This window comes from Scyliorhinus torazame, chromosome 18, assembly GCF_047496885.1.
Source record: "Scyliorhinus torazame isolate Kashiwa2021f chromosome 18, sScyTor2.1, whole genome shotgun sequence".
Lineage (NCBI taxonomy): Eukaryota > Metazoa > Chordata > Chondrichthyes > Carcharhiniformes > Scyliorhinidae > Scyliorhinus > Scyliorhinus torazame.
This window is the reverse complement of record NC_092724.1, coordinates 128,146,764-128,174,115: the sequence shown is the minus strand read 5'-3', so window position 1 is coordinate 128,174,115 and position 27,352 is coordinate 128,146,764. Positions and strand designations below refer to the sequence as shown.

The following is a 27,352-nucleotide window of genomic DNA, read 5'->3' as shown; positions in this document are numbered from 1 at the left end:
CGGCGGGACACTGACAGTCAGGGACCTATACACGGACGGCAGGGTGGCAACACTGGACAAACTGACAGAGAAATTCCAGCTAGCCGGGGGAACGAGCCAAGGTACCTGCAACTCAAAACCTTCCTATGAAAGGAGACAAGGACGTGTCCACAACCGCCACGACAGACATTACTGGAAGAGTTACCGGACGCAAGCATCCTAGATAAAGGGAACCGTAGCAACATGTATGACCGACTGGTAGAAAGGGCCGACACCGTACTGGACGCAACAAGAAAGAAATGGGAGGAGGACCTGGGGATTGAAATAGGGTGGGGACTCTGGAGCGAAGCACTGCATAGGGTCAACTCCACCTCCACGTGCGCAAGGCTCATCCTGACGCAACTAAAAGTCGTACATAGAGCCCACTTAACAAGAACTCGTATGAGTAGGTTCTTCCCGGAGGTGGAGGATAGATGTGAACGGTGCCAAGGAGGCCCGGCCAACCACGCCCACATGTTCTGGTCTTGCCCAGTCTTGTGGAGTACTGGACAGCCTTCTTCGAGGCAATGTCCAAGGTGGTGGGGGTGAGGGTGGAGCCATGCCCGAAAGTGGCGGTCTTCGGGGTTTCAGACCAACTAGATCTATTCCTGGAGAGGAGGGCGGACGCCCTTGCCTTTGCCTCCCTGATTGCCCGCCGTAGAATCCTGTTCGGCTGGCGGTCAGCAGCACCACCCAAAGCTGCAGACTGGCTGTCTGACCTCTCGGAATCTCTCCAAATGGAGAAAATCAAATTCGCCATCAGAGGGTCAGACGACGGCTTCCACAGAACGTGGGAGCCATTCACCCAATTGTTCCGGGACCTGTTTGTGGCCAACGAACAAGCAGAAGAACAGCCAGGTAGCCAAGAATCAGGGGAAAGTAGCCGAGGCGGGGGAGGGAGGGATAGACCGGGGGAGGGTGGGGGGGTGGATAGCAGCTAAACATAAGAGAAAAGAAAGGCGAACCACAGGAGAAGGGGGAGGGGAGGGGGTGGAAGAGGGAGGAGACAGGGAACAATAGAGGGGAACCAGTGAGGTGGGGGTGGGGATGCAGGGAATTGACAGCCGGAAGGAGGGCACGTGAAACAATAACAAACTTGGCATCTACAGGAGCAGAGAACAAGGAAAATCCGGGCGAAAGACGGGACGAACGGCTGAAGCGGAGGTGATCGCGAGACGACAACGGCAGCGAAAACCGTCCGGGAGAAGCAAGCGACAATACCAACACCAGATCCGTTCGCATATTGTCCTCTGTAATTGTTCTGTATTTGTTTCCCCGGCGCCCAAATGTATATGTACCTGCCCCAGTTACCCCCCCCCCCCCCCCCCCCCCCCCACAAGCAGATGCCTACTTATGTGCTAAAAACAATACTGCCAATTGTACAGAGCTGCTGTTGAGCTAGCACATAATACCCTACCAGTTATTTCATTCTAACTTTTTTTGTTGTTGTCTGTTTTGTTTTTTGTGCATGTTCCCCTCTCTTCTATGTGTACATATATGTATTCTATTCTGTGTACATAACGGTAAATATACTTTATTCAAAAACCCAATAAAAAAACATTTATTAAAAAAAACAATTTGGTGCCAGTATTGAAGCTGGGGGTGGGTCCAGGCACAGGGAGGGCCTATGGTTAGAAGATTCTACTTAGAAGGATAAGCTAAGATAAAGGTTGCGATTCACTGGACTCAATTTAAAGTCGGTGGCTGCAGCGCTGAGAAACATCCCACTTCCAAACAGACGTTTGCCATTTTCTTTGTCCTCGGGGAATTTCTCTCCATTGAGGCAGCCTCAGAGAGATTTCGTGCTGCCGAGTTGAAGATTGGGGAGGTCCCCGGGAACCCTCCCTCACCCCCCCTTTACTTGGCAAAGCCACGTCCCCCCCCAGGCACAACCACTGGCAGTGCCTATCTGATACCTGAGCATCCTGGCACTGCCACCTGGGCATATGGCAGTGCCATGGTGCCCAGGTGCCAGGGGGAGTGCCAGGGTGCCATCTTGTCCCGTCCCTGACCACCTTGGGGTCTCCCCGGCAAGCCCAGGTCCATTACATCTGGACCAGTACCAAACAGCACCTGGCGAGGTCTCCCAGGCACGGCAGGTGAGTACAAGGTGCCAGGTGAATCCGATGAACCTGTGACTTTAAATGAGCCGGGCAGAGCGAGTTAGGTTTTGAGCCCAGCGCGGTGCCTGATTTGGGGCTCGCATGCGGTTCACCTGCCGTGCCTGGATCCGTGCCAGGTTCAATATTGGCGCTGAATTGCACCCATACTCAATGGCATTTTCATCTCTATTTATCTTGGAATAACTACGACCTGGAAATAGGTTATTTTAGTGCCTTGGGACATTTTACTGTGTTGAAACCAATATATAAATGCAAGTTGTTGTTGGTTGCCTGTCACATTTTGGAAAAATGTGGGGAAAGAACATCAATTTACAAAACTGGATTAAAATGTTCAAAAACATAAATGTAGATCATTTTAACTACTCACTCCTTTAATTGTTTTTAGACCTTAAAATTATGTTATGCAAATATACATGTATGTTTAGCACATTCCTATGAGATTCCTTTGTCACGGTTTTATTTAAAAGAAGTTAGCACATCCATTAAAGTGGCAGACAACAAGAAGTCATATGGATGTGTGAAGTGCTTGTATACTCATATTCACACAGTGTCATTTAACAGATCTTTGTTTTTATTCTTATTACTTCTTTTCCATGTTAACTTCCATTTGAGTCTATCCAACCGTGAAGTTGAGATGCACAAGACACAAATGTCCACAATTTGAGAAATCATCAGGATTAAGAATCCCCGTTTCATTTTCTGACACAATGAGAGTTTTATTTGCAACCTCACCACCAGAGAAACTATTCATCAGAAATTGATCAGATTTAATACATGTTCTGATTTAAATGTTAACTTGTGTTGAAGAACCAGACCTTGTGTACCTTTTCAAAAATAATTCTGAGTGCGATAATGTTTATGCTGCCCCTTTCACATGACACAACTTCAATATATTTTATAAAAACATTAAAAATCAGCATCTGAACTAGATCATTTTAACCAGCTTGTAAAACATTCATTCCACCATGTAAACAAAATAAACCGACATGTTAACTCATTAACCCCAGAAACCCAGCTTGTCAAAATGTTTCCATAATTCTCTGCTGTATAATGCACCAATAATGCTCCCTTGTGAAATGCAATGTTAATGCCATGTTAGATTGGACTAACAATGGTTGTGCAGACAGTTAGAAGCATTTCTGAGGGCAAAATTCAAAGATATTTGGGATCTCCTATTGGGAAGTATGGTTCATTCTGGGCAAAGATATATGTAAAACTATCATTTAATCCCAAAGCACCAAATAGCTTTCTTTAACCCTCATTGTGTAGAGCTCCTGATACAATAAAATATTCTCCAATTATCCAGGCTTTTATTGTTTAGTAAATTACATATTGCCAGCCAGGTATAGCAGATATATTTTATTAACTGTATTATTTAACTGATCTCCATTATAGAATCAGACACGTCACTAAATACATGGCATATGAAATAGATTATAACGATACATGACTGACTCACAAAAAAAATTGTAAATTCTTGCTGTTCTGATCTGAATGATTGATATAGCTTATTTAAAAAAAAAAGAAATTTAGAGTACCCAATTCATTTTTTCCAATTAAGGGGCAATTTAGCCTGGCCAATCCACCTAGCTTGCACATTTTTGTGTTGTGGGGCGAAATCCACGCAAACACGGGGAGAATGTGCAAACTCCACATGGACAATGACCCAGAGCCGGGGTCGAACCTGGGACCTCGGTGCCGTGAGGCCAGAGTGCTAACCCACTGCGCCACCGTGCTGCCCTGTCCATGGACCTTTAGTGTTGGTCTCACACTACAAGTTCAGCAGTCATACAAATCTGTTTCACCATTTTAAACTTGGAGTGTAAATCTGATGTCAGAATAAAATGGAATGGGGGTGCCATGATGGCGCAGTGGTTAGCACTGCTGCCTAGAGTGCTGAGGACCCGGGTTCGATCCCGGTCCCAGGTCACTGTCTGTGTGGAATTTGCACATTCTCCCCACGTCTGCGTGGGTTTCATCCCCACAACCCAAAACGATGTGCAGGGTAGGTGGATTGGTCATGCTAAGTTGCCCCTTAATTGGAAAAAATAATTGGGTGCTCTAAATTTTAAAAAATAATAAAATGGAATGAGGCTACTTCCTCCAGGCAATTTCAAACACCTTCAATTAGTGTCTGCCTATCCCCTGGAAAGCAGTAGTAAGGATGTACACAAATGTAGTAAAACATTTCAAATGCTGTCTTCTTTTTTTGAATTAAGTATTTCATTCATTTTACTTTTTCCACAATCATTGTGTAGCGAATGTCCTGCATTATAATTCCAGACCAGACCCCAACGGTGGCCAGGAAACCCCAATATTATGGTTTATATTAAGACTGTGCAGAAAGAATGATTCGCTCCAGAAGTGATTGCATGAAAAAATAAGGCTTTGATATTTCTAAAACAAATCTTTATCATAAACACAATATTAAACTGTTTAACTTTGCAGGCGAAAGAATAGCTTACAATTACCCCTTAAGACTACTGCACAATTTTCCATTAAACAACAAGAAAAAAAACATACAGCCCTCAATCTATCTTAAAATTAGCAGGGCATAGAGTAATACTGTGGTACAGAACAGATTTGGCTCTGGTTAGAACCCTTTCAGACTCTGTCTGAATATCTTCAAATACCTGCTTCCACTGGGTTGGTTCAACCTCTTCCTTGTCTTCAGACAAGACCACTCTGCTTTTAAAATATCATTACTCTTGTTTTTAAACTCGCCTACTTGGAAAAGATTGTGGACTGCGAGTCAGGCAGATTAGAACTCAGCTCCTCTCTCTCTCTCTCAAAGCTGCTCCAGACACACTGCCTCTCTGCCTTTCTAATAATAATGTTATACATTAGTGTCACAAGTAACACTGCAATGAAGTTACTGTGAAAACCCCTAGTAACCACACTCTGGCGGCTGTTCGGGTACACTGAGGGAGAATTCAGAATGTCCAATTCAACTAACAAGTACGTCTTTTGGGACTTTGTGGGAGGAAATCGGAGCACCTAGAGGAAACCCACGCAGACTCTGGGAGAACGTGCAGACTCCACACAGACAGTGACTCAAGCCAGGAATTGAACCCGGGTCCGTGGCCCTGTGGAGCAACTGTGATAACCACTGTGCTATCGTGCCGCCCATACATGAGGTCACCCAACCAAGCCGAGGCACTAGGTGGAGGAGGAGATCTCCACCCAAACAGAACTCGTCTCTGGGCTATCAACAAGGTGAAGGCGAGGACATCCACCTTCACCCCAATGAGGTGGGGGTGGGTGGAGGTTGATGTGACATGACAGGGTTGAGAGATGGCAGGTCAGGACAGATATGGGGGCCATCTGGGATGGGCTAGGTACAGGGTGGAATCACCAGGGCTGGAGTTAAATGGGGAGGATGACAGATGGTAGAGGGGATTGGAGGCGTAGGCCTCCTATAAAGCTGGTGACGTGCGACGTCCCTGGACTTAACGGACTGGTTAAAACTGGGTTTGCGCACCTCAGGAGCTTGAAAGCGGAGATGGTCTTTCTGCAGGAGACACACATCTGCATGAAGGACCAGGTTAGGTTAAGGAAGGGGTGGGTTGGGCAAGTTTGCCGCTCGGAATTCGATTCAAATTCGCGGGGCGTGGCAATTCTAATGAGCAAGAGAGCGGGGTCTGTGAGTGCGAAGGAAATGAGGGATCCGGGTGGGAGATATGTAATTGTGAGTCAGGTATTGGAAGGGATGCCGGTGCTGTTTGTAAATGTGTATGCCCCAAATTGGGATGATGTGGGTTTAATGAGGGGGCTGCTGGCAGCAATCCCAGACTTGGCCACGGACCAGGTGATTATGGGAGAGGATTTTAACTGTGTCCGGGAGCCGAAGGTGGACAGGTCAATCCTCAGGTTGATGGGTAGGGTACGAATGGCAAAGGAGCTGGATGGATTTATGGAAACGATGGGTATGGTTGATCTGTGGCGCTTTAAGAACTCGGGGGAGAAAAGAGTAATCCTTTTTTCACATGTTTATAAGGTGTATTCAAGCATTGATTATTTTGCGGTGAGCCGGGAGATTTTGGTTGGGGTTAGAGGGCAGAGTACGTGGAGATAGTTATTTTGGACTGGGATGAGAGCAAAGGCCGAGGTGGAATATTTATTCAGGATTGTTGCCGGATGGAGGCTTTTGTGTAAAGGTGCAGGCGGCGATTAAGGATTATGTGGAGGTGAATCAAAATGGGGAGGTGTCGGCGCCCATTTTCTGGGAAGCGCTGAAGGCAGTGGGCCAGGGAAAATTATCTCATTCAAGGCTCACGCGGTAGGGAAAGGAGGGAGGAATATGACCGCCTAATGAGCGAGATAGTGGAGGTGGCTAGGGAGGGTGCCCACCACGGAGGGATTAGCGAGGAGGAAAGCGTTGCAGGAGAATTTGACGGACTGACAATGGGGTGGCAGTAGGACAGCTGCATCGGGCAAGAGGTGTCAATATAAGTATGGGGAGAACGTGTGTCGAATATTAGCACATCAACTATGGAGGCAGATCACGTCCAGGGAAATATTGAGGATACGGACTGGGGCTGGGGATGTAGTGTTGGAGTCGGGAAGATAAATGAGGTGTTTAGGGTATATTACCAGGGATTGTACAAGGCGGGCCCGGGGGGAGGGAGGGGACATGGGACGGTTTTTGGATGAGCTGGAGTTTTCCCAGTTGGAGGAAGTAAAGAGGCAGTTACTGGAGGAGCCCCTACGAATGGCAAAGGGGCTGAATGAGGTGCTGGATAGTATCAGGTGTATGAAGTTGGCGAAGGCCCCAGGGCCGTATGGATATCCAGCAGAATTGTATAAGGAGTTTGCGACGGACCTGGCACCACATCTTTTGGGGGCATTTAATGAGGCATTGGAGAAGGGGGCAGCTGCCAGAGATGATGACGCAGGCAGTGATTACGTTAATCCCGAAAAAGGGAAGAACCCGGTGGAATGTGAGTCGTGCAGGCCCAAATCATTGTTGAATACTCATGTGAAAGTATTGGCTAAGTTGTTGGCAGGAAGGATGGAGGATTATGTCCCGGGGGTGATTGCAGAGGATCAAATGGGCTTCGTAAAAGGCAGGCAGCTTTTGAGGAATATAAGAAGGTTGTTGAATGTAGTCATGAATCAGTCGGGAGCCCTGGTACTAGAGGTAGTGGTGTCCATGGATGAGGAGAAGGCATTTGACCGGATGCAGTGGCATTTTATGATGGAGGGGATGTCGGTGTTAACGCCGTTGTGTGAGAATCATGGATTTGAGCCAGGGGGAATAGATAGCATGTGTAGGGAAGTGAGGCTGGTCAAGGTGGGGGGTCTGTAATTGAGGGAAGGGTTTGCCAGTCTGGAGCAGCTGAGGGAGAGGGTAGAGCTCCCGAGAGGGAGTGAGTTCAGGTACCTGCAGGTTAGGGACTTTGCGCAAAAGGCCTGGAAGGAGTTCCCTAGGTTGCCGGGATACACCCTGCTGGAGTGACTGCTGCTTCCGGATGTGGAAGGGGAAGGTGGAATTAGAGATACAAATAGGTGGCTGGGAGAGCAGGGAGGTGAGCGGGTGGTGAAGATCAAGTAAAATGGGAAGGGGAGTTGGGAGTGGAGATCAGTTGGGGAGTATGGAGTGAGGCATTGTGTAGGGTAAACGCGACCTCCTTTTGCACAAGGATGAGCCGGATACAGTTTAAGGTACATACGACTGGGGCAAGAATGAGTGGGTTCTTCTAGGGGGTGACAAATGAATGTGAGAGGTGTGGGCGGGGGCCAGCGAATCATGCACACACGTTCTGGTGTTGTGAAAAGTTGGAGAAATTCTGGGTGGGAGTGTTCGTGGTCTTAGCCAGGGTAGTGGGGGAGGAGGTGGACCCGGATCCTTTGGTGACGATATTTGGGGTTTCGGAAAAGCCGGGGCTCACGGAAAGGAGGAAGACCGATGTCGTGGTCTTCACCTCTCTGATTTCCCGGCGACGAATCTTACTGGAGCGGTGGTCGGCTTCGCCACCAGGGGGTGGCGGCCTGGTTGACCGCCAACCAGGGGGTTGAGTGACCTATACAAATTCCTGCAGCTGGAAAAGATAGAGTATGAGCTAAGGGGCTCAGCTGAGGGGTTTGAGACAAGGTGGGGATGTTTCTGACCATGTTTGAGAAGTTGTTCGTCACGGGAGGGTGGGAGTAAAAATGGGGGAAAAATTGCACAAACTATAGTTGAGTGTTGGAAGAATGTTTCCCGGGGTGTTTATGTGTTGTAACGTTTTTGATATATGTTTGTAATAAAATACAAAAGACAAAATCCTCTTCAACAGGGAAGAGTGTGGTGTTAAGGGAAAGAAGGAGAAAGCCTTGTGCGAAAAATCGCCAATCTGAAAATACCTGAAAAGGCTGGAACCAGGCAGATTATTTTTCTCCGCAAACCTCTTAAAGCTAGCAAACCTCCCCTCCATGAAGCGGTCTCCAAACCTCTCCAGGCCCTCCCCCTCCCATGACTTACATGTCGAGTCCAAACCCGTAGGCAGAAAAAGACGGTTATTGTAGATGGGGGCTAGCGAAGACAAGGAACAGAGCTCATCACTGGAGTAAAACAGCATCTAACTTATAATATTGCTTCGAACTATTGAAACTGAAAGAACAGATTTTGTTCTGCGTTTCAAATGTTGCAAATGAAAAAATTCCAGGATCAGGATTGTTTGAAACCCTGATTAGGACAGAAAATCCCCATCATACACAACTTCACTGAGAAACTGTGAACCATATATTCTGAGAGAAAAGGCCCAGCTCCACAGACATTACAGTTTGCAGGTTGGGGGTGAAGGAGGGGGTGGTGTATGGAGGGGAGTTTGCACTGCCTACCCCTTCAGTGGAGCCAGCAAGAGTTGAAGTTCTGTCCAGAGGCAAACGACCCATACTCTTAGCCAGGTTTGAATCCCGGCCCTGGGTCACTGTCCGTGTGGAGTTTGCACATTCTCCCCGTGTCTGCGTGGGTTTCGCCACACAACCAAATCCGGATACATCTTCCATTTTTAAAATAAATTTAGACTGCCCAATTCATTTTTTCCAAATGAGGAGCAGTTTAGCGTGTTCAATCCACCTACCCTGCACATCTTTGGGTTGTGGGGGCGAAACCCACGCAAACACGGGGAGAATATGCAAACGCCACACGGACAGTGACCTAGAGCCGGGATCGAACCTGGGACATCGCCGTCATGAGGCAGCAGTGCTAACCACTGCGCCACCGTGCAGCCCCATCTTCCATTTTTACAGGGCTCCCGGATTGCCTTGGCTAGGCAGAAATTGGGCCATTGTCTTTATTTGCTGCCATAAACCCTGCTCCCTAGTCATCGACTCCATCCCTCGTCCTGGTACTCTCTGATGCTGAATCAGACTGCTCACAACCTCAGTGGCCTGTCTGATGCCAAGCTGAGTTTCTGAACATGTATCTACGGCATCACTAAGAGTGCCTATTCACACCTCTGTAACACTGCCTGACTTACTCTGACCACCGCCGCCCCCCCCCCCCCCACCCCCACCCCCTGCCCCCCACACCCTCAGCTCAGCGGCTCATCAATGCCTTTGTTTACTCTATAATTGACTATCCAATATATTCCTGGCCAGCCTGAAAAAATCTTCTGTACACATGAGATCATGCCAAACTTTGAAGTGAGAGAGGGGAGAGGGGTGGCACAGTGGTTTGCACTGCTGCCTCATACCGCCGATGACCCGGGTCCGATCCCAGCCCCGGGTCACCATCCGTGTGGAGCTTGCACATTCTCCCTGTCTCTTCATTTAAAAAAAATAAATTTAGAGTACCCAATTATTTTTTCCAATTAAGGGGTAATTTAGCGTGGCCAATCCACCTATCCTGCACATCTTTTGGGTTGTGGGGGTGAAACCCACGCAGACACGGGGAGAATGTGCAAACTCCTCACGGACAGTGACCCAGGGCTGGGATTCGAACCCAGGTCCTCAGCGCCGTAGGCAGCAATGCTAACCACTGTGCCACCGTGCTGCCCTCTCCCTGTCTCTTCATGCGTCTCACCCCCCCCCCCCTCACAACCCAAACGATGTGAAGGGTAGGTGGATTGGCCACACTAAATTGCCCCTTATTTGGAATAAAATAATTGGATACTCTAAATTTATTGAAAAAGACTCTTGAGGTGGGATAATTTGTATTTGAAACCTGTTTGGAGGGATTCAAACATGGAATTCTGGAGAAAATGGGCACAAATTTGGAAAGCACCAACACATTCTAGGATCCCTGTGCTTGCTGCCTTCATTGGTTCCTAGGAGCACCTCCTCAATTTTAATCTTTCTGTTATCAAATACATCCATGGCCTCACCACCTCCAACCCCAAAATCCTCAGAAATGTCTACTCTCCTCAAACACTGTTCTCTTCAACAAATCCAATTTCAATTGTTCCCCCAGTTAGTGGCTGCACCTTCCACTGCCAAGATTCTAAGTTCTGGAATTCCCACCCTACAACTCTCCACCTCTCTCGTCTCCTTTGAGGCACTCTTTAAGATGTCTTGTTTTGACCATTCGCCCTAATGTCTTCTCATGTGACTTTAGTGTCAGATCTAGTTCTATAATGCTCACGTGAAGCATTTTGGGATGTTTTATTATTTAAGGCACTACACAGGTATGCGTTGTTGAACAAAACGGGCAGCACGGTAGCCTTGTGGATAGCACAATTGCTTCACAGCTCCAGGGTCCCAGGTTCGATTCCGGCTTGGGTCACTGTCTGTGCGGAGTCTGCACATCCTCCCCGTGTGTGCATGGGTTTCCTCCGGGTGCTCCGGTTTCCTCCCACAGTCCAAAGATGTGCGGGTTAGGTCGATTGGCCATGATAAATTGCCCTTAGTGTCCAAAATTTCCCTTAGTGTTGGGTGGGGTTACTGGGTTATGGGGATGGGGTGGCGGTGTTGGCCTTGGGTAGGGTGCTCTTTCCAAGAGCCGGTGCAGACTCGATGGGCTGAATGGCCTCCTTCTGCACTGTAAATTCTATGATAATCTATGAAAACAAATTCCTAAAGGTGACTGGATTGCCTGTCAGGAGCTTGTCACCTCTACCTGGTCTGGTAAAGTCACCATATTCCCAAATGACCAGAGGTTGCTTTCCCCTTTGAGGGGGAGAGCTGACTGGTGGTGATTCAACCTGAGGATCACCACACCTCAGGCGAGGGGCAGGTTTGAGAAGGCGGGGCCTACATGAATAATCTCAGCCTGTTTGAGATTGAACCCACGTTGCTGGTTTTGCTCTGCATCACGAAGCAGCTGTCTAGCCGAATGAGCTAAAAGGTACATTCTCCCCGTGCTTGCGTGGGTTTCACCCCCACAACCCAAAGATGCGCAGGTTAGATGAATTGGCCAAGTGAAATTGCCCCTTAATTGGAAAAAAAATGATTGGGTACTCTAAATTTAAAAAAAACATTTAAAAAAGAAAAATATATATTTGGGGCTTTTTGCCGGAAAGCATATGCCAATGTATAAAGAACAAAGATGGAGTTGTGCAGATCTACCCACCCTCAGTGTGATAACATCACCTTCATAGAATTTACAGTGCAGAAGGAGGCCATTCGGCCCATCAAGTCTGCACTGGCCCGTGGACAGAGCATCCTACTTAAGCCCATGCCTCCACCCTATCCCTGTAACCCATAACCCGACCTAACGTGTTGGACACTAAGGAGAAATTTAGCATGGCCAATCCACCTAACTTGCGCATTCCCGGGATCCTGGCACTGTAAGGCAGCAGTGCTAATCATGTGCCACCGTGCCACCTTCATTAAAGGCAAACACATTTCATGATATGACATCCCCTAATTAGGTATGAAACCTGTTAACTTTACTACCCCTGCAGTTCACTAGCACATTAAAAAGCTGAGGCGGCACGATGGCGCAGTAGTTAGCACTGCTGCTTCACGACACTCAATCCCAGGAGTTTGCACAATGTCTGCGTGGGTCTCACCCCCACAACCCAAAGATGTGCAGGGTAGATGGATTGGCCATGCTAAATAATAATAATCGCTTATTGTTACAAGTAGGCTTCAGTGAAGTTACTGTGAAAAGCCCCATTCCAGCATCTGTTCAGGGAGACTGGAACAGGAATTGAACCCATGCTGCTGGCCTTATTCTGCATTACAAGCCAGCTGTCTTAGCCCATTGTGCTAAACCAGCCCCTAATTGCCCCTTTATTTTAAAAGCTGTTGTAATAATGAGTACTCAATGACTGATATAGGATGCACTATACAGTGAATGCAAGCAGCATAATGAACCTGTGATTTTGCTACTCATGAGTTAGGAAGTCAGCTCCATTTTTTTGTTATTATTTTGAACAGTTAATATCAATAACTTAAATTTACATCTACATCTATTTTAGATGACCATTAGTGACAATGCTTGGAAGGAACAAAAAAAAAATTGTGACTGAAGACATATTTATTTGACATATTTTCCCCTCCGCTTGGTATATTATTTAATAGTGAACCACAGGTTGATTTGGGAGAACACGATTAACTTATATTGAAGGGAAAAGAGAATGAGGTTGCTCAAGTACTGCTGAGAAAGATCACCTTAAGGAGATTTTGAAGGTGGCAGGGGGAGATGCTGAGGGAGTGAGCGACAGCAGATGGGCAAAGGTTTCCAGTAAAGCAGTTAACAATGGTGGGATACAGGGTGTGGAGAATTACCTTTTCATGGATTCACTGAGCAGGACTGTCAGTGGGAGGAGCTGCTGGACCTGTAGTGGGAGAAGTCACAGTTGCCCTTGCCATTTCTTGCCTCAGCTGCTGATGGGATGGGTTCAAGTATTTACCAACAGTGTGCTTCAAACCAGCTTTCATTTGATCACTTCAAGATGTCACTGAGAATGTGCATTGCGTCCTGCTGAGCGGGCAAGTGTTTTGAGCATCAGTAATAACAGGAGTTGTGAGAAGGGAAATGAATCAGTGAACGGGCATCTATGTGCCAAGAATGGTTCCTGGGTCCTGCCTGTGCATTCTAATCCAACTGTGGGGCAAATGAAGAGCAACGATGCTGAGGGGGGGAAAAAAAATCTAATCTGCAGAAGATTAGAAAAGCTGAGTCCCAGCTGTCCCAGTCTCACAACTGAGGTCTCTGGAAAAATAGTGCATGAATGAGGAATATCCCACTCCATGACTGAATAATAAGGTTTTATCCAGAAACATGTAATTTTTCATGTGTTTGTATATTTATATATAATATATAATATAATCTTTTTATTGTCACAAGTAGGCTTACATTAACACTGCAATGGAATTACTGTGAAAAGTCCCTAGTCTCCACATTCTGCCACCTGTTCGGGTACTTAACACCTTCCCACATTTTTGGGGTGTCCTAAAGTCCTACACAACCAGTGAGGTATTGTAAGGTTCAGTGACTGCTGTCATGTAGGCAGACACAGCAGCCAACCTGCACTCAGGAAGGCCCCTGAAACAATAGTGTCCAAATATGTCCCAAAAAATATGTTGTTACAGTGGTGCTGCTTGATTAGCCTAGACTCATGCCTCTGTAAGAGGGTGAGGAGGTGGGCATTGACTATCTGACTCAGCAGCAAGATTACTGCCATTGAGCCACCCATGGTTATGTGTTACATCATCAATGTTTTTTACACTGTACATTCAGTAGAGTTAAACAAAATGAGAAGATCAAATCAATTGGGTGTTGTGGCAATGTAAAGAATTTTCATGTTCTTGCTGTTAACAAATGACTGGCCATACAAGAGGTTTCTCCAAGGACCCCACCTCCTGAAAAGTTTCCTAATGCTGGATTATTAATCCATCCTTTTCACCATAAGAATGCCAAAGAATCCCAGGCACGTTTGGGGAGATATTGTCTGTGGTCGCCACACTACCAGAAGGATGTGGAGGCTTTAGAGAGGGTGCAGAAGAGATTTACCAGAATGTTGCCTGGTATGGAGGGCATTAGCTATGAGGAGCGGTTGAATAAACTTGGTTTGTTCTCACTGGAACGAAGGAGGTTGAGGGGCGACCTGATAGAGGTCTACAAAATTATGAGGGGCATAGACAGAGTGGATAGTCAGAGGCTTTTCCCCAGGGTAGAGGGGTCAATTACTAGGGGGCATAGGTTTAAGGTGAGAGGGGAGGTTTAGAGTAGATGTACGAGGCAAGTTTTTTACGCAGAGGGTAGTGGGTGCCTGGAACTCGCTACCGGAGGAGGTGGTGGAAGCAGGGACGATAGTGACATTTAAGGGGCATCTTGACAAATACATGAATAGGATGGGAATAGAGGGATACGGACCCAGGAAGTGTAGAAGATTGTAGTTTAGTCGGGCAGCATGGTCGGCACGGGCTTGGAGGGTCGAAGGGCCTGTTCCTGTGCTGTACATTTCTTTGTTCTTTGTTCTTTGACTCTGTTATGATCTTAAAAATATCCATCCAAAATCCAGCCTACGTTTTACATAACCAGGTTTGAAAGCACTATGGGCGAGGTTCTCTGGCCTCTCCACGCGCGGTGTGCCTCTCGGCGGTGGGAGGTGGCCCACCATTGGCCGGTGGTGAAATCTTCTGTTCCTGCCACTGTCAGTGGGATTTCCCATTGAATCCACCTCTCGCCGCCGGGAAACCCATGGTGGGGCGCGGCATTGGCAGGACTGGAGAACAAGGCCAGCAGCGTGGATTCAATTCCTGTACCAGCGTCCCCGAACAGGCGCTGGAATGTGGCGACTAGGGGCTTTTCACAGTAACTTCATTTGAAGCATACTTGTGACAATAAGTGATTTTCATTTCATTTCATTTCATAGGGAAGATCACTCCCTATGTAATTCAGTTTGAATTCCTGTTATTGTTTTCCAATTAAGAGGCAATTTAGCGTGGCCAATCCACCTACTTTGCACATAGAACATAGAACGATACAGCGCAGTACAGGCCCTTCGGCCCACAATGTTGCACCGACATGGGAAATCAAAAAACAAACCTACACTAACCTACACTATGCCATTATCATCCATATGCTTATCCAATAAACTTTTAAATGCCCTCAATGTTGGCGAGTTCACTACTGTTGCAGGTAGGGCATTCCACAGCCTCACCACTCTTTGCGTAAAGAACCTACCTCTGACCTCTGTCCTATATCTATTACCCCTCAGTTTAAGGCTATGTCCCCTCGTGCTAGCCATTTCCATCCGCGGGAGAAGGCTCTCACTGTCCACCCTATCTAACCCCCTGATCATTTTGTATGCCTCTATTAAGTCTCCTCTTAACCTTCTTCTCTCTAACGAAAACAACCTCAAGTCCATCAGCCTTTCCTCATAAGATTTTCCCTCCATACCAGGCAACATCCTGGTAAATCTCCTCTGCACCCGCTCCAAAGCTTCCACATCCTTCCTATAATGCGGTGACCAGAACTGTACGCAATACTCCATCTTTGGACTTTGGGGGTGAGACCCACACAGCCACGGGGAGAATGTGCAAACTTCACACAGACAGTGACCCGGGGCTGGGAGCGAATCCGGGCCCCCGCCGCTTTGAGGTAGCAGTGCTAATCACCGTGCTGCCCCTCAGTTTGAATCCCTGAGGTAACATTTCAAATAACTTACAGTTCAGAAAATATGCAACCATTTATGTTTGAAACCAGTGCAGCAATTTTGGTAACCTAGCCTTAGTAAGCATTCTGTCCACAAGTGGCAACTGGTGATGATTGGCAGTGGATGATACGTTAGCCTGCATTAATGTGGACAATTATGCTAATAGTCTCTAGAAACTGCTGTAGCTATCTGGGCTGTGGTTATCTAAGATGCTGACATCTTTGATGTTGGTGCAATTAGTCCACATTCGCAAAAGCCACTGAATAAATCTGCAAAATTCTTTCAAAAGACAGACTTTGAACAATTTCATGTGTAGTTCAGACTTACCCACAATTTCATGCAACTCAAACCCCTTAAAGCAAATGATCTGAGAAATCATTAGAGTTATAAACAGCTATCAATTAGTAAATACTAACAGTTGTTAAAATCATTGCCACTATTTTAATGGCCAATTGTGTTCGCGCACTCTTAGAAATTCCATCATCAAAATCTTCACATAGACACTAATTACAAGACTGCAGCCAAACATTGAAAAGAATGATCTATTACAAATTCAAATCTTACTGCAAGATTAATACAGGTGAAACATTAATGTCTTCCTTTGATAAACATATGAAGCATCTCATTAAATCAGTCTAAATTGGGCTTCCTTAGATCATTGTTTACATTGGAAAGCACAGCAAGCAAATGTTTTGTGATGTGTGTGTGGTAACATTGCTCACATAACATGAAAGGAATGCATAGCAAACCAACTGCAATGACAACATGATGGATGCAACGAGTGCTGAACTTTGTCACAAGGATCTATTCAGGACCACTGAAATAATTTCTGCAACTCTGCAATAATTAGCAGTCGCTCGGTGGATTTTTCAATTTGTAAACTATTGGGATCATTTCTTGCCACAGTACATCACTAACTGTCATTATGATTGATCATTAAGCACACTTTTTTACATATTCTATTCATAGCCCAAGCAAGATAATCATTAAAATCTGAATTATCATAGTCATTTAGCCCTCGCTGAGAGCTTGTAGCTAATTAGCATTTTTAGAAAAATGTGGCAAGGTCATGACTTTATTTCCCCCAGTTGGTCAGGATGGTCATAAAGAATGTCCTCGGAAAACCCTGATATAGCTATTTATATTTTATTGATGAGAATGAACTTAGAATTGACCATTAGCAGATTAATGAGCTTCTCTGTGAAATACTAACATATTTATTACAAATTCTGGTTATGTTGTGAGCATCTAAACAAATGGTCACCAGATTCTGTTCCGAATTATAAAACCTGAAGCAGCAAAGCTCCTTTATGTGTCATTAGAAACCTGTCATAACATTAATGTAGCCGTTTCGTTAAAGATATAATTTAACTGCAGACAGTAAAATGTCATTTCATACCCTACTGCGAAATGACCTTCATGTCCATTAAATGAAGATTTCTGACTACTCATGAGAAGAATACAGACTTGGGATTCATCAGTGCTGTGCCTGATATCATACTATGATCACTTGTCTTTTTCATTACATTTGTATTCAGAAGCGACAACTGTATAATATTTAGTAGTTACCACACTATTCTTGATAAATGTTATACTTAAAAATTTCATATAGATGAAAATATCTACTTCAGATTATGCATGCACCTCCTGGACATGATTCTTTAGTTTCTCATTGCAATCATTCTAGCATAACCTAACTATGAAAGCAATGCATCTAGCTCTCCTGATGAATCTGTGAGTAAATACAACAGCTACTGTGGTACCAACCCACACATATCAGCAGAGTCACAGATATTGGGCGACATTCTCCGACCCCCCGCCGGGTCGGAGAATCGCCGGGGGCTGGCGTGAATCCCGCCCCTGCCAGTTGCTGAAGTCTCCACCACTGGATATTCGGCAGGGGCGGGAATCGCGGCGCGCCGGTTGGCGGGCCACCCCCCGCGATTCTCCGGCCCGGATGGGCTGAAGTCCCGCCGATAATTTGCCTGTCCCACCGGCGTAAATTAAATCACCTACCTTACCGACGGGACAAGGCGGCACGGGCGGGCTCCAGAGTCCTGGGGGGAGGGCGCGGGGCGATCTGACCCCAGGGGTGCCCCCACGGTGGCCTGGCCCATGATCGGGGCCCACCGATCCGCGGGCGGGCCTGTGCCGTGGGGGCACTCTTTCCCTTCCGCCTCCGCCACGGTCTCCACCATGGCGGAGGTGGAAGAGACTCCCTCCATTGCGCATGTGTGGGAAACTGTCAGCGGCCGCTGACGCTCCCGCGCATGCGCCGCCCGGAGATGTCATTTCTGCGCCAGCTGGCGGGGCACCAAAGGCCGTTTCCGCCAGCTGGCGGGGCGGAAATTCCTCCGGCGTCGGCCTAGCCCCTCAATGTTGGGGCTCGGCCCCCAAAGATGCGGAGCATTCCGCACCTTTGGGGCGGCGCGATGCCCGTCTGATTGGCGCCGTTTTGGGTGCCAGTCGGCGGACATCGCACCGTTTCCGGAGAATTTCGCCCATTATCTTCCATCAGTGCTTTAAAAAAAATAAACTTAGAGTGTCCAATTCTTTTTTTCCCAATTGAGGGACAATTTAGCATGGCCAATTCACATACCCTGCACAGCTTTTTGTGTTTGGGGGTGAGACCCATGCAGACACGGGGAGAATATGCAAACTCCACACGGACAGTGGCCCAGGGCCAGGATTGAACCCAGGTCCTTGGCACTGTGAGGTAGCAGTGCTAACCACTGTGCCATCCACCAGTCCTAACTGAGTTTATCTTAGCAAGGCTAGTGTAGGGTAAAATAATGAGCATTCACGGGTGAAGGAGGACAATCACCCATGGCATCTCCTCTTGATTGTTCTTTGGTAACCTCCGTTGTTAAATGTTCATACATACTGGTTATGATGAGGACAACATCACCCACCATCCAAACATATTAGCATTGATCTGGACTTGGATTCATGCAGTATGTAATTTCAAAGATTGTAAATGACAGAAAACCTGGAAATGAGGCAGTCAATAATAGATTCCAGGGGGACATTGCCTGAAACAGAGGGACACATAGCAGATGACATTTAATGCAAAGGTGATACACTTTGGCAGGAAAAATGAGGCAAAGCAATATAAACTAAATGATGCAATGTTAATGGAGTGTGGAAATGGAGGGAACTTGGGTGTATGTATACAAATTTTTTGAAGATGACAGGACAAGTTGAGAAATCTACTTTAAAAAACCATATGGGACCTTTGGCTTTTTTATGGTAAAATTGTAAAATACTGGTTGGACCACAGCTGGAGTATTCAACTGATTTACAGGTGTCATGCACTTTAGGCAGGATTTGAAGGGTTTACAGAAGGTGCACGAAAGATTTGTTAGAATGGGCGTTCAGTTATGTGGAGAGACTAGTGTTTTTTTGCTTGGAGCAGAGAAGGGAAAGAGGAGCTTTGGTAGAGCTGGGCAAAATCATGAACAATTTGGATAAAGTAAATAACATGAAACTGATTTCAGTGGCAGAACTATTGGTAACCATAGGACACAAATTTAAAATGATTGGCAGAAGAACCAGAGGTGACATGAGGAGATACTTTATTCCTCATCCGTGAAAAACCCCTCATTGCCCCCAAAACAATTAACTGCATATGTGTCTCAGTTTTGGTGTGATCCTCTATGTGCAATATGATTGCTGAATTTGCTCAATTAACAGCAGGAACTGCAGATCCACGTCATCAATTATGGGTGGGATGACTCGAGGAACTTGATAAGACGCTATGTATAGTACGTTCTCCATTATTGCAACAAGTGTATTAAACACATATTTCAGAAGGCGGCATGCAAAGTAAACATGCTGTTCATGGACTGTAATGGCTACCAATTGTTTTGGTTGAAGCAGTTAGAAACAGAATTTTCTCAAATTGCCAACATCCCTTCAATTACTGAGCAGTAAAATTCTGCAAAAATGTAACATTTTTTACAGTGAAGGCGGCAATGCTCAATGTTACTGAAAGATTAGGTCCTGACTTTAAAAAAACGTATCAACTCATACCACGTGGGCGTCGTTAGCTGGGTCAGCATTTATTGCCCATCCCTGATCGCCCTTGAACTGAATGGCCTGCTAGGCCAATTTTGAGATCATTTCGTAGTCAGCCACACTGCAATGGATCTGGAGTTACATGTAGTCCAGAGCGGGTAGGGACATTACGTAAAGGACAACAGTGCACCAGATGGATCTTTACGACAATTGACAATGGTTTCAGGGTCTTAATTAGACTTTTAATACAAGATTTTTATTGAATTCAAATTTCACCATCTGCCAAGGTCTGACTCGAATCTGGGACCCCAGAGCATTACCCTGGATCACTAGTCCAGTGACTATTGATTGGGAGGGACAAATTCCATTCCATTTGTGTATCAATGATTAACCCCATGGGGGACAGTACATTTTGGAAGTGTAAGGTTAGCTGCCCAGAGTCACATCCCGAGTGATTGTTGCTTCACCATCATCCCGAATTAATCTAGTGAATTCCTTTTCACTAAAACTAGGTGCACTGGAACTTGGTGATGACTTAACATCTATTATGTTTAGCGGTAATTATTAAGTCATGGTAATTTCACTGGCCTGTAATCTAGATTCCCTGGTTAATGCACTGGGACACAGGTTCCCACAAGGACAGCTGGTGGAATTTGACTTCATTTTTTAAAAATTGGAATTGAAAACTGGTCTCAGTAATGGTGACTGTGAAAATATCACAGTTGTCACAAATGTCCTTGAGGAAAGGAATTTGGGCAGCACTGCGGCACAGTGGTTAGCACTGCTGCCCCAGCTCCAGGGATCTGGATTCAATTCTGGCCTTGGGTGGCTGTCTGTGTGGAGTTTACACGTTCTTCCCAGGTCTGCGTGGGTTTTGTCCGGGTGCTCCGGTTTCCGCCCACTGCCCAAACATGTGCTGGTTAGGTGCAGGTGGATTGGCCATGCTAAATTGCCCCTTAGTTTCAAAAGAAGTGCAGGTTAGGTGGGGTTATTGGGATAGGGCGGAGAAGTGGGCCTAGGTGGGGTGCTCATTCAGAGGATTGGTGCAGACCCGATGGGCCAAATGGCCTCCTTCTGAACTGTAGAAATTCTATAGCTCTATGGTTGCGGGGATAGGGCAGGGGTGTGGGTCTAGGTGGGGTGCTCTTTCCGAGGTTTGGTGCAGACTAAATGGGCAAAATGGCCTCTTTCTGCACACTAGCGATTCTATGAATGTGCCGTACTTAACTGGCCTGGCCTACATGTGACTCAAAACCTGCAATAATGTAGTTGACTCTAAACTGCCCTCTGAAATGGTCTTGTAAGCCACTCAAGGGCAATTAGGATGGGTATCGAAGGCTGGCCTTGGCAGCAACACCCACATTCCAATAAATATACAGCTGCTGCTACTCTGACCAGTGAATAAATGAATAGAAATGTTTAGGGCAGCATGGTGGTGCAGTGGTTAGCACTGTTGTCTCACGGCGCTGAGGTCCCAGGTTTGATCCCGGGTCTGGGTCACTCTCTGTGTGGAGTTTGCACATTCTCCCCGTGTTTGCATGGGTTTCGCCTCCACAACCCAAAGATGTGCAGCCTAGATGGATTGGCCAGGCTAAATTGCCCCTTTATTGGACCAAATGAATTGGGCACTCTAAATTTATTTAAAAAAAAGAAATGTTGAATTATGAAATGTTAATTCTGAATTTGGGGACAAAAATACTGATCCCTGACAGCACCACAGGGCAGTGAACAAGCTTGCTAATCTTCTGTGTTTTTATATTGTTAACTTTTTTTTTTAAAAGGTTCGAATCCCAACAAGGCAGGTAATGGAATTTCAACTCAATAAAATACCTAGAATGAAAAAGTCTAACGATGACCATGAAACCATTGTCTTGTGTTTAAATAAATTTAGAGTACCCAATTCATTTTTTCCAATTAAGGGGCAATTTAGCGTGGCCAATCCAGCTACACCTTTGGATTGTGGGGGCGAAACCCACGCAAACACGGAGAGAATATGCAAACACCACACGGACAGTGACCCGAGCCGGGATCGAACCTGGGACCTCGGCGCCATGAGGCAGCAGTGCTAACCACTGCGCCACCGTGCTGCCCCTACCATGAAACCATTGTCGGAAAAACCCATCTGGTTCACGAATGTCCTTTAGGGAAGGAAATTTGCCGTCCTTACCTGGTCTGGCCTACATGTGACTCCAGACCCACAAAATGTGGTTGACGTTTATCTGCCTCCTCAAGGGCAATTAGGGAAGGGCAATAAATGCTGGCACAGCCTGCGACGCCATGTCCAATGAACGATAAAAAAGAGATGTGTTTAAATGGGGAGGAGGTGGGGCTGATCCAGCTCTGATTGTCTGCTCCGGGTTCTAGGACGACCACAAGCACTGGCTGGAATGCTGATGTGTGGGCGCACCTGCTCCAAGAACCCTCACCCTGACTATCTGAGAGACATTGCAGTTCTTGGGCCAATACTTTTTTTTTGTAATTCTCTTTCTCTCAAAAGGATTGAAGAAGCTGGCGGGCAAGTAAACTCGAGGCACTTTACACATCGCTCTCTCTCTCTGTGCCCTGCCCCTCCTCCCATTCTCAAATTTCAGCCACTCGCCCGTGGGCCGTGCGCAACTTGTCAGAGCCACTAAAGGAGAGAGTGAAAGCTGTAAAAAGCAACCAGCCACCACTTTGTGCTCCAGTGCCCTTTCCTTTTGCTGAAGCTATTTTCTGCGCGTCACCGCCTTTGTTACGAAGCACTGCAAGAGCTTTAACCAGCAGCGGGAACTGCGAAACTTAAACCCAGCCTTAAACCCCTCCTCAATTCTCGACCGGGCTGTCATTTCAACCCACTGCTCACTGCACCTGGCACTGGATATTCCAGATTCCAATCACTTTTCGGAGCCTGACTAGAGGTATTAATTTGCAACCACCAAGGTCCCTCTCTCTCTCTCTGCCTGTGGCTAAGGCTGTGGTATTATCCCCTCCATTGGGGTTGGGAGTAACCCCGAGTATTGTCTTTTTTTTGCAGCTGGACTTTGAATGGACACTTGAGCAGCTCGATTCAAACTCTTGGCGAGCCCCCATCAAACACCCTCGCCCTTTAAATCTGGCGAAATAGAACATTTGTTCACCCCAGCCACTAAACACATTCTGCAGTAAACGAACGGGTTAACATTCTTCATGAACACAGTCTACTAAACTGAAATCAGAATAAAAGTGAAATATTAAATGTTACAATCAACACGATTATGGGATCACTCCTAGTTTTACGGCTCGATTCACTTATCATAATGAATAGATTAACAGCGGTTGAGGGAGAGTTGAAACGATAGCAGTTGGGGGGAATGTATTTGTTATATTAACCGCTTGAAGATGTCCTCACATACAGTCCCATGCCTCTTACTCACAGAGGAATGATGTGGCGCAGGAAGAGGCAGCACTATTCCTGGCTGCAGAGTGATCTAAAGGTTAAACGTGGCTGGGTGCACGATCGATGGACCTGATCGCTTGCGTGTCCCACAGAGAACCCACAGCTCCGCGCCCCAGTAAGAGAAAGTGCCTGTCCTAAAAGCCGCCTCTGAGCATTGGTGTGAAGGAATCACATTGCACACAAGTGGGACAGTTCCGCAATATTCCCCAGACTGGTCAGGAGGTCAGACCTCAACCCATTCAGCAGGCAGACACATTGACACTTAAAACACACTCATGCTTTACCCTCTTATTTTGTCCCCCTCCCCTGTTCTTTAAATTAAAAACATATATATCGTGAGTGCTGGAGATGTGAAATATGAACAGAGTGTTGGAATGCTCAGTTGGTCGAGCAGCATCTGTGAAGAACACCTTGAAGTGTTGTGCTGGGCGCTATCTCTCCCCCTAACCCCGTTACTTCACGAACCCAATTCGCTTTGCTCTTTTTGTTACATGGCATCTTAGCAACCCCATGGCCCTCACATGATTTCAAACTAACAGCCAGGCGCTTTGGGGACAAATTCCCCTTCGGTTACCAGTCAGGCGAGCACACGATTTCTCAGTCCTGCACACTTTTAACACAGGTATCGTCTGTGGTGTCTTGCAGTTTTGTCAGGAGCGCTGAGTGACTATCTATTAATGATTTGTAATTAATTTAATGGCAAAACAAAGTGCCTGAGAAGTTATCTTCTCAAAATACTTCAATAACTACGGAATGTGGCGACTAAGGGCTTTTCACAGTAACTTCATTGCAGTGTTAATGTAAGCCTACTTGTGACAATAAAAGATTATTATTATATTATTAGAACTACCTATTTCCCGCTTTCATGAGGTTTAAGGACACGTTCCTGGGAATTAGGAGGCTTCCTTAAGGGCCCGAAGCCGCGGTCTTTCCTCCACCCGATCACTTTTAAAACATTATCGTCTTGCTTTTACTCGGATAGATAAATCCACGTCAGCATTAATTAATTCAAATACAGCTTAATTGCCTGGGACAAACTGGCAGATTCAGGTCGAAACTCCAATTCGATGGGTAACTCCCTACCCCAAAAATAAATAAGTCAATAAGATCGCAGGAAAACAACAGCGAGATTGGCCGTTTTTATTGGGCTGGGGGGCCGTAAAACCGATCAGGTTAGGAGAGACATCAAAGACGCGAGGTTTATTGGAGAGTGGCAGTAAAAGTATAAACCCTTTCATGAAAGAGGGCGGCAGTAAATGGCAGGGTGGGTCTGAATCTCCCTCTGGATGGCAGAGTTTGTGGCGGTTTGAGATGAAGGACTCGGTGGCAGAATCTCTCCAACCTTCACCGTGGTGGCTGAATTTTGGACAGCTTTTTCTTTCAGAGGTGCCCCAGGGGCACAACCCGATTCAACCCTGCGTCAGACAGGCTGAAAACTGGGAGCTGCATTTTCCATCAGACTGATGGTGAAGCAACAATTTCTCCAGCCATTGCTGGTTGAGGATTTGAGCCGCAGTCTCGGGAGTAACTCTCAATGCAATTAGCTTGCGCTGCAGTGGAGTGCCTTCATTGTCTGCGGTGTTAGATTTTATCACTGCAAGCTTTCACCTCTGAACATCTGGCCCGATTATCTCAAGTGCGACGTGAATATAAATCTATAAATAGCAACAGGTCCATTTTGGGATAGATTGGTTTATTGAGGCTATATCTGAGTAAGACTATGCGGAATAATCTGTGTGGCTGATAGATATGGATTGTTCAGCCTTTGAATCTATGCCTCTTATTGGTATTCAGTTGAACTGGAGATTATTCAGTTTAACTAAAAGATTTATTATTAGATCGGTTTCCAATTTTCTTTGTGAAATATTTGTGATGGGATTTGCCACTCTCTACGCCAATCCTTAATAATTCTTACTGTCGCAGGCCACACATCTTACAAACCGCCAGCTTTAACTTGGATTTCAATGCGATTGAACATCTACGGCGTGTGAATCTCAACAAGATCGTTAACCTGTTGGTAATAGAGAGCAGCAGGCGGCGGCTGTCTGAGTGATTGTGGACAACGTGCAATGAGAGACTCAATGGTCTTTGGTACATAAAATATCTAGGCCTCTGATAAAGTCAATGAATATGAAACAAATAACAAACAGTGGAGTTCTGAGTAGATAATGAACAACGATCTCACTCACACTGTTGCTGCAAGGCGTAGCAACACGGCAGCGCCACAATATGAGGACACATAAAAGGAATGAATGTGCATTTCAAATGGTCCAATCTTATGCCCGGGCCGGTGAAGAGAGCAAAGCTAAATGTCACTGGGAGATTGTAAATATTCTCGATGACCCACATGCTCACAGTTTTTTCCTGACTAGGTTAAGTTTTCAGTCCAGCTGCTTGAGCTCAAACTCTTTCAGCTTTCCCTTTTGCACACAGACTCTCCCAGCTAAATTACCCCCCCCCCCCCCCCCCCCCCCCCACCCGGACGATACAAAGATCTGGGTTTAAAAAACAAAAGATGGAAGTTTCCTCTTACCCACACACTCGTTGGACTCTCTGGCCGTGGCTCTCTGCCAGGGTCGATCGTAGTGGAAAGGTTTGCATCGGTCACACTCGGGGCCGGCGGTGTTGTGTTTGCAGTCACAGACCAGGTTGCCGTCCCGGTCCTTGATGCACCTGGACGCGTGGCCATTGCATTTACAGCGACCCCCGACCTGCAGGTCGGACACTGCATAGTAATAGGACTCCCGGGCGAGCTCCGAGTCGTCTTCGTTCTCATCGCCGAAGGTGTGGAGGCGGCTGAAGGCCACTTTGATGTCTGTAGCGGTGACCCAGTCCTGGAGGACAGGGCTGTTGTCGAAATCGTGAGCCGAGGGGCGACCGTCCAAGGTGCTGAAAGCGATCAAGCCCCCAGTGAAGGGATGCATGTCGGTGTGCGAGTCGGTGCAGATGGCCTCCTGCTCATTCTGCTTGGTGATCACCGCCTTGCTGGGCTTGTTGTACATTTTCCGACACTGGGTCGAGTAGAACTGAAAGGGCATCCAGGATTTGCCGTAGTCCATGGATTTGTAGATGACCATCGATTCCGGGCGCGGCGAGCAGAACTGGAGGCTGACATAGGTGACTTCGAATTTCTTGCCCAGGGAGAGGGTGAGAGTGACGTTTTGAGGGTACTGGATGTAGTTCTCCGATTGCCAGCAGGTCAGGTTGTGGGGGTTGTTGAGGTCGGTCAGGTAGGCTGGGGGGTGAGCCTTCCTGGGGTCCATGTTATCGCAGAGCTGGCAGCTCCTGAAGCGCTCCTCTGCCTTCTCGGTGACCACACAGTACCTGGTCGGGGCTCTTCCACAAGTGCTGGACACTTTGACTTCCTTACCGAACGCCGAGTTGACGAAGTCGGGGATACAGCGCCGAGGGTTGCTGCTCTCGTCGTAGCACGGGTCTGGGGGGGTCTGCTGGGCTGCAAACATGCTCATGCCGTAACCCCCGCGGACTCCTTCCACCAGGCAGCCTAGACTCACAAAAACGCACACAAACCCCCAGAAACTCACCAGCATTTTGTTCTGCCTTCACAATGCAGCCTCGCTCCTCACCACGAAAGATCCTAGTTGGTGAAAAACAAAAAAACACACACACACGGAGTGATCAGCAATTAAAGCAGCGAAAGAACAAAATAAAAGCCTTCAGCAAATCTGGTCAAAATAAAGTTTACAGACGTCCTGCCTGACATTCTTTCCCCGTGCCTATTCTGTGGAGAGCGTTACCTGTGAATGACAACAAATCTCCCGCTTGGGTCGAATGCAGAACAATGCAACAACAAACACACACACAAAAAAAACGATGCCCCCTTTTTTCTTTAGCTAGTAGACCGCTGCCTGTACTGTGCATCAGTCATTCCTGTGTCCCAGCAGTGAAGAGTCTCCCTTGCCTTTTGGGACTCTGTCTCTGCGCCTTGTGTCTGTGAAGAAACTGAATGACGTGCACAACTCCTGCTAGCTGGAGGTCATCCTGTGCCCTGACGGAGAGTGTCATTCCACACACACACAGGGAGCAAAACAACGACATCCACTGGTAGTTTATCAATAGCAAGCAGGCCCCTTTCACATGGAGGTCCAGCCACAGAACGAGCCCAATTAGACTGTTTACAGCCTCGGCAATCATTTAACACGGTCCCCTTCAAACTCTTCCAGCCTGATTCTATAGTGCGGGGTTCACAGGAGAGAAATCTTTCAGAAAAGAACTTCCACATATGG

The 27,352-nt window shown here is 46.7% G+C and overlaps 1 protein-coding gene across 6 annotated transcripts in view; it reads right to left on the bottom strand.

The window, feature by feature from the left end:
• The window catches only part of LOC140395496 (netrin-1), a 266,763-nt gene that overhangs the window by 229,232 nt on the left and 10,179 nt on the right, over positions 1–27,352 (bottom strand). For 4 of the 6 annotated variants that reach the window (XM_072483325.1, XM_072483328.1, XM_072483329.1 and 1 more), the window contains exon 2: positions 25,639–26,703. In XM_072483325.1, coding sequence (XP_072339426.1) covers positions 25,639–26,656 — 1,018 coding nt within the window. In that variant the 5' untranslated portion in view covers positions 26,657–26,703. Of the gene's footprint in view, positions 1–25,638; positions 26,704–26,863; positions 27,165–27,352 lie in introns of those variants that run through there. The other 2 variants (XM_072483327.1, XM_072483324.1) reach the window with 2 other exon arrangements.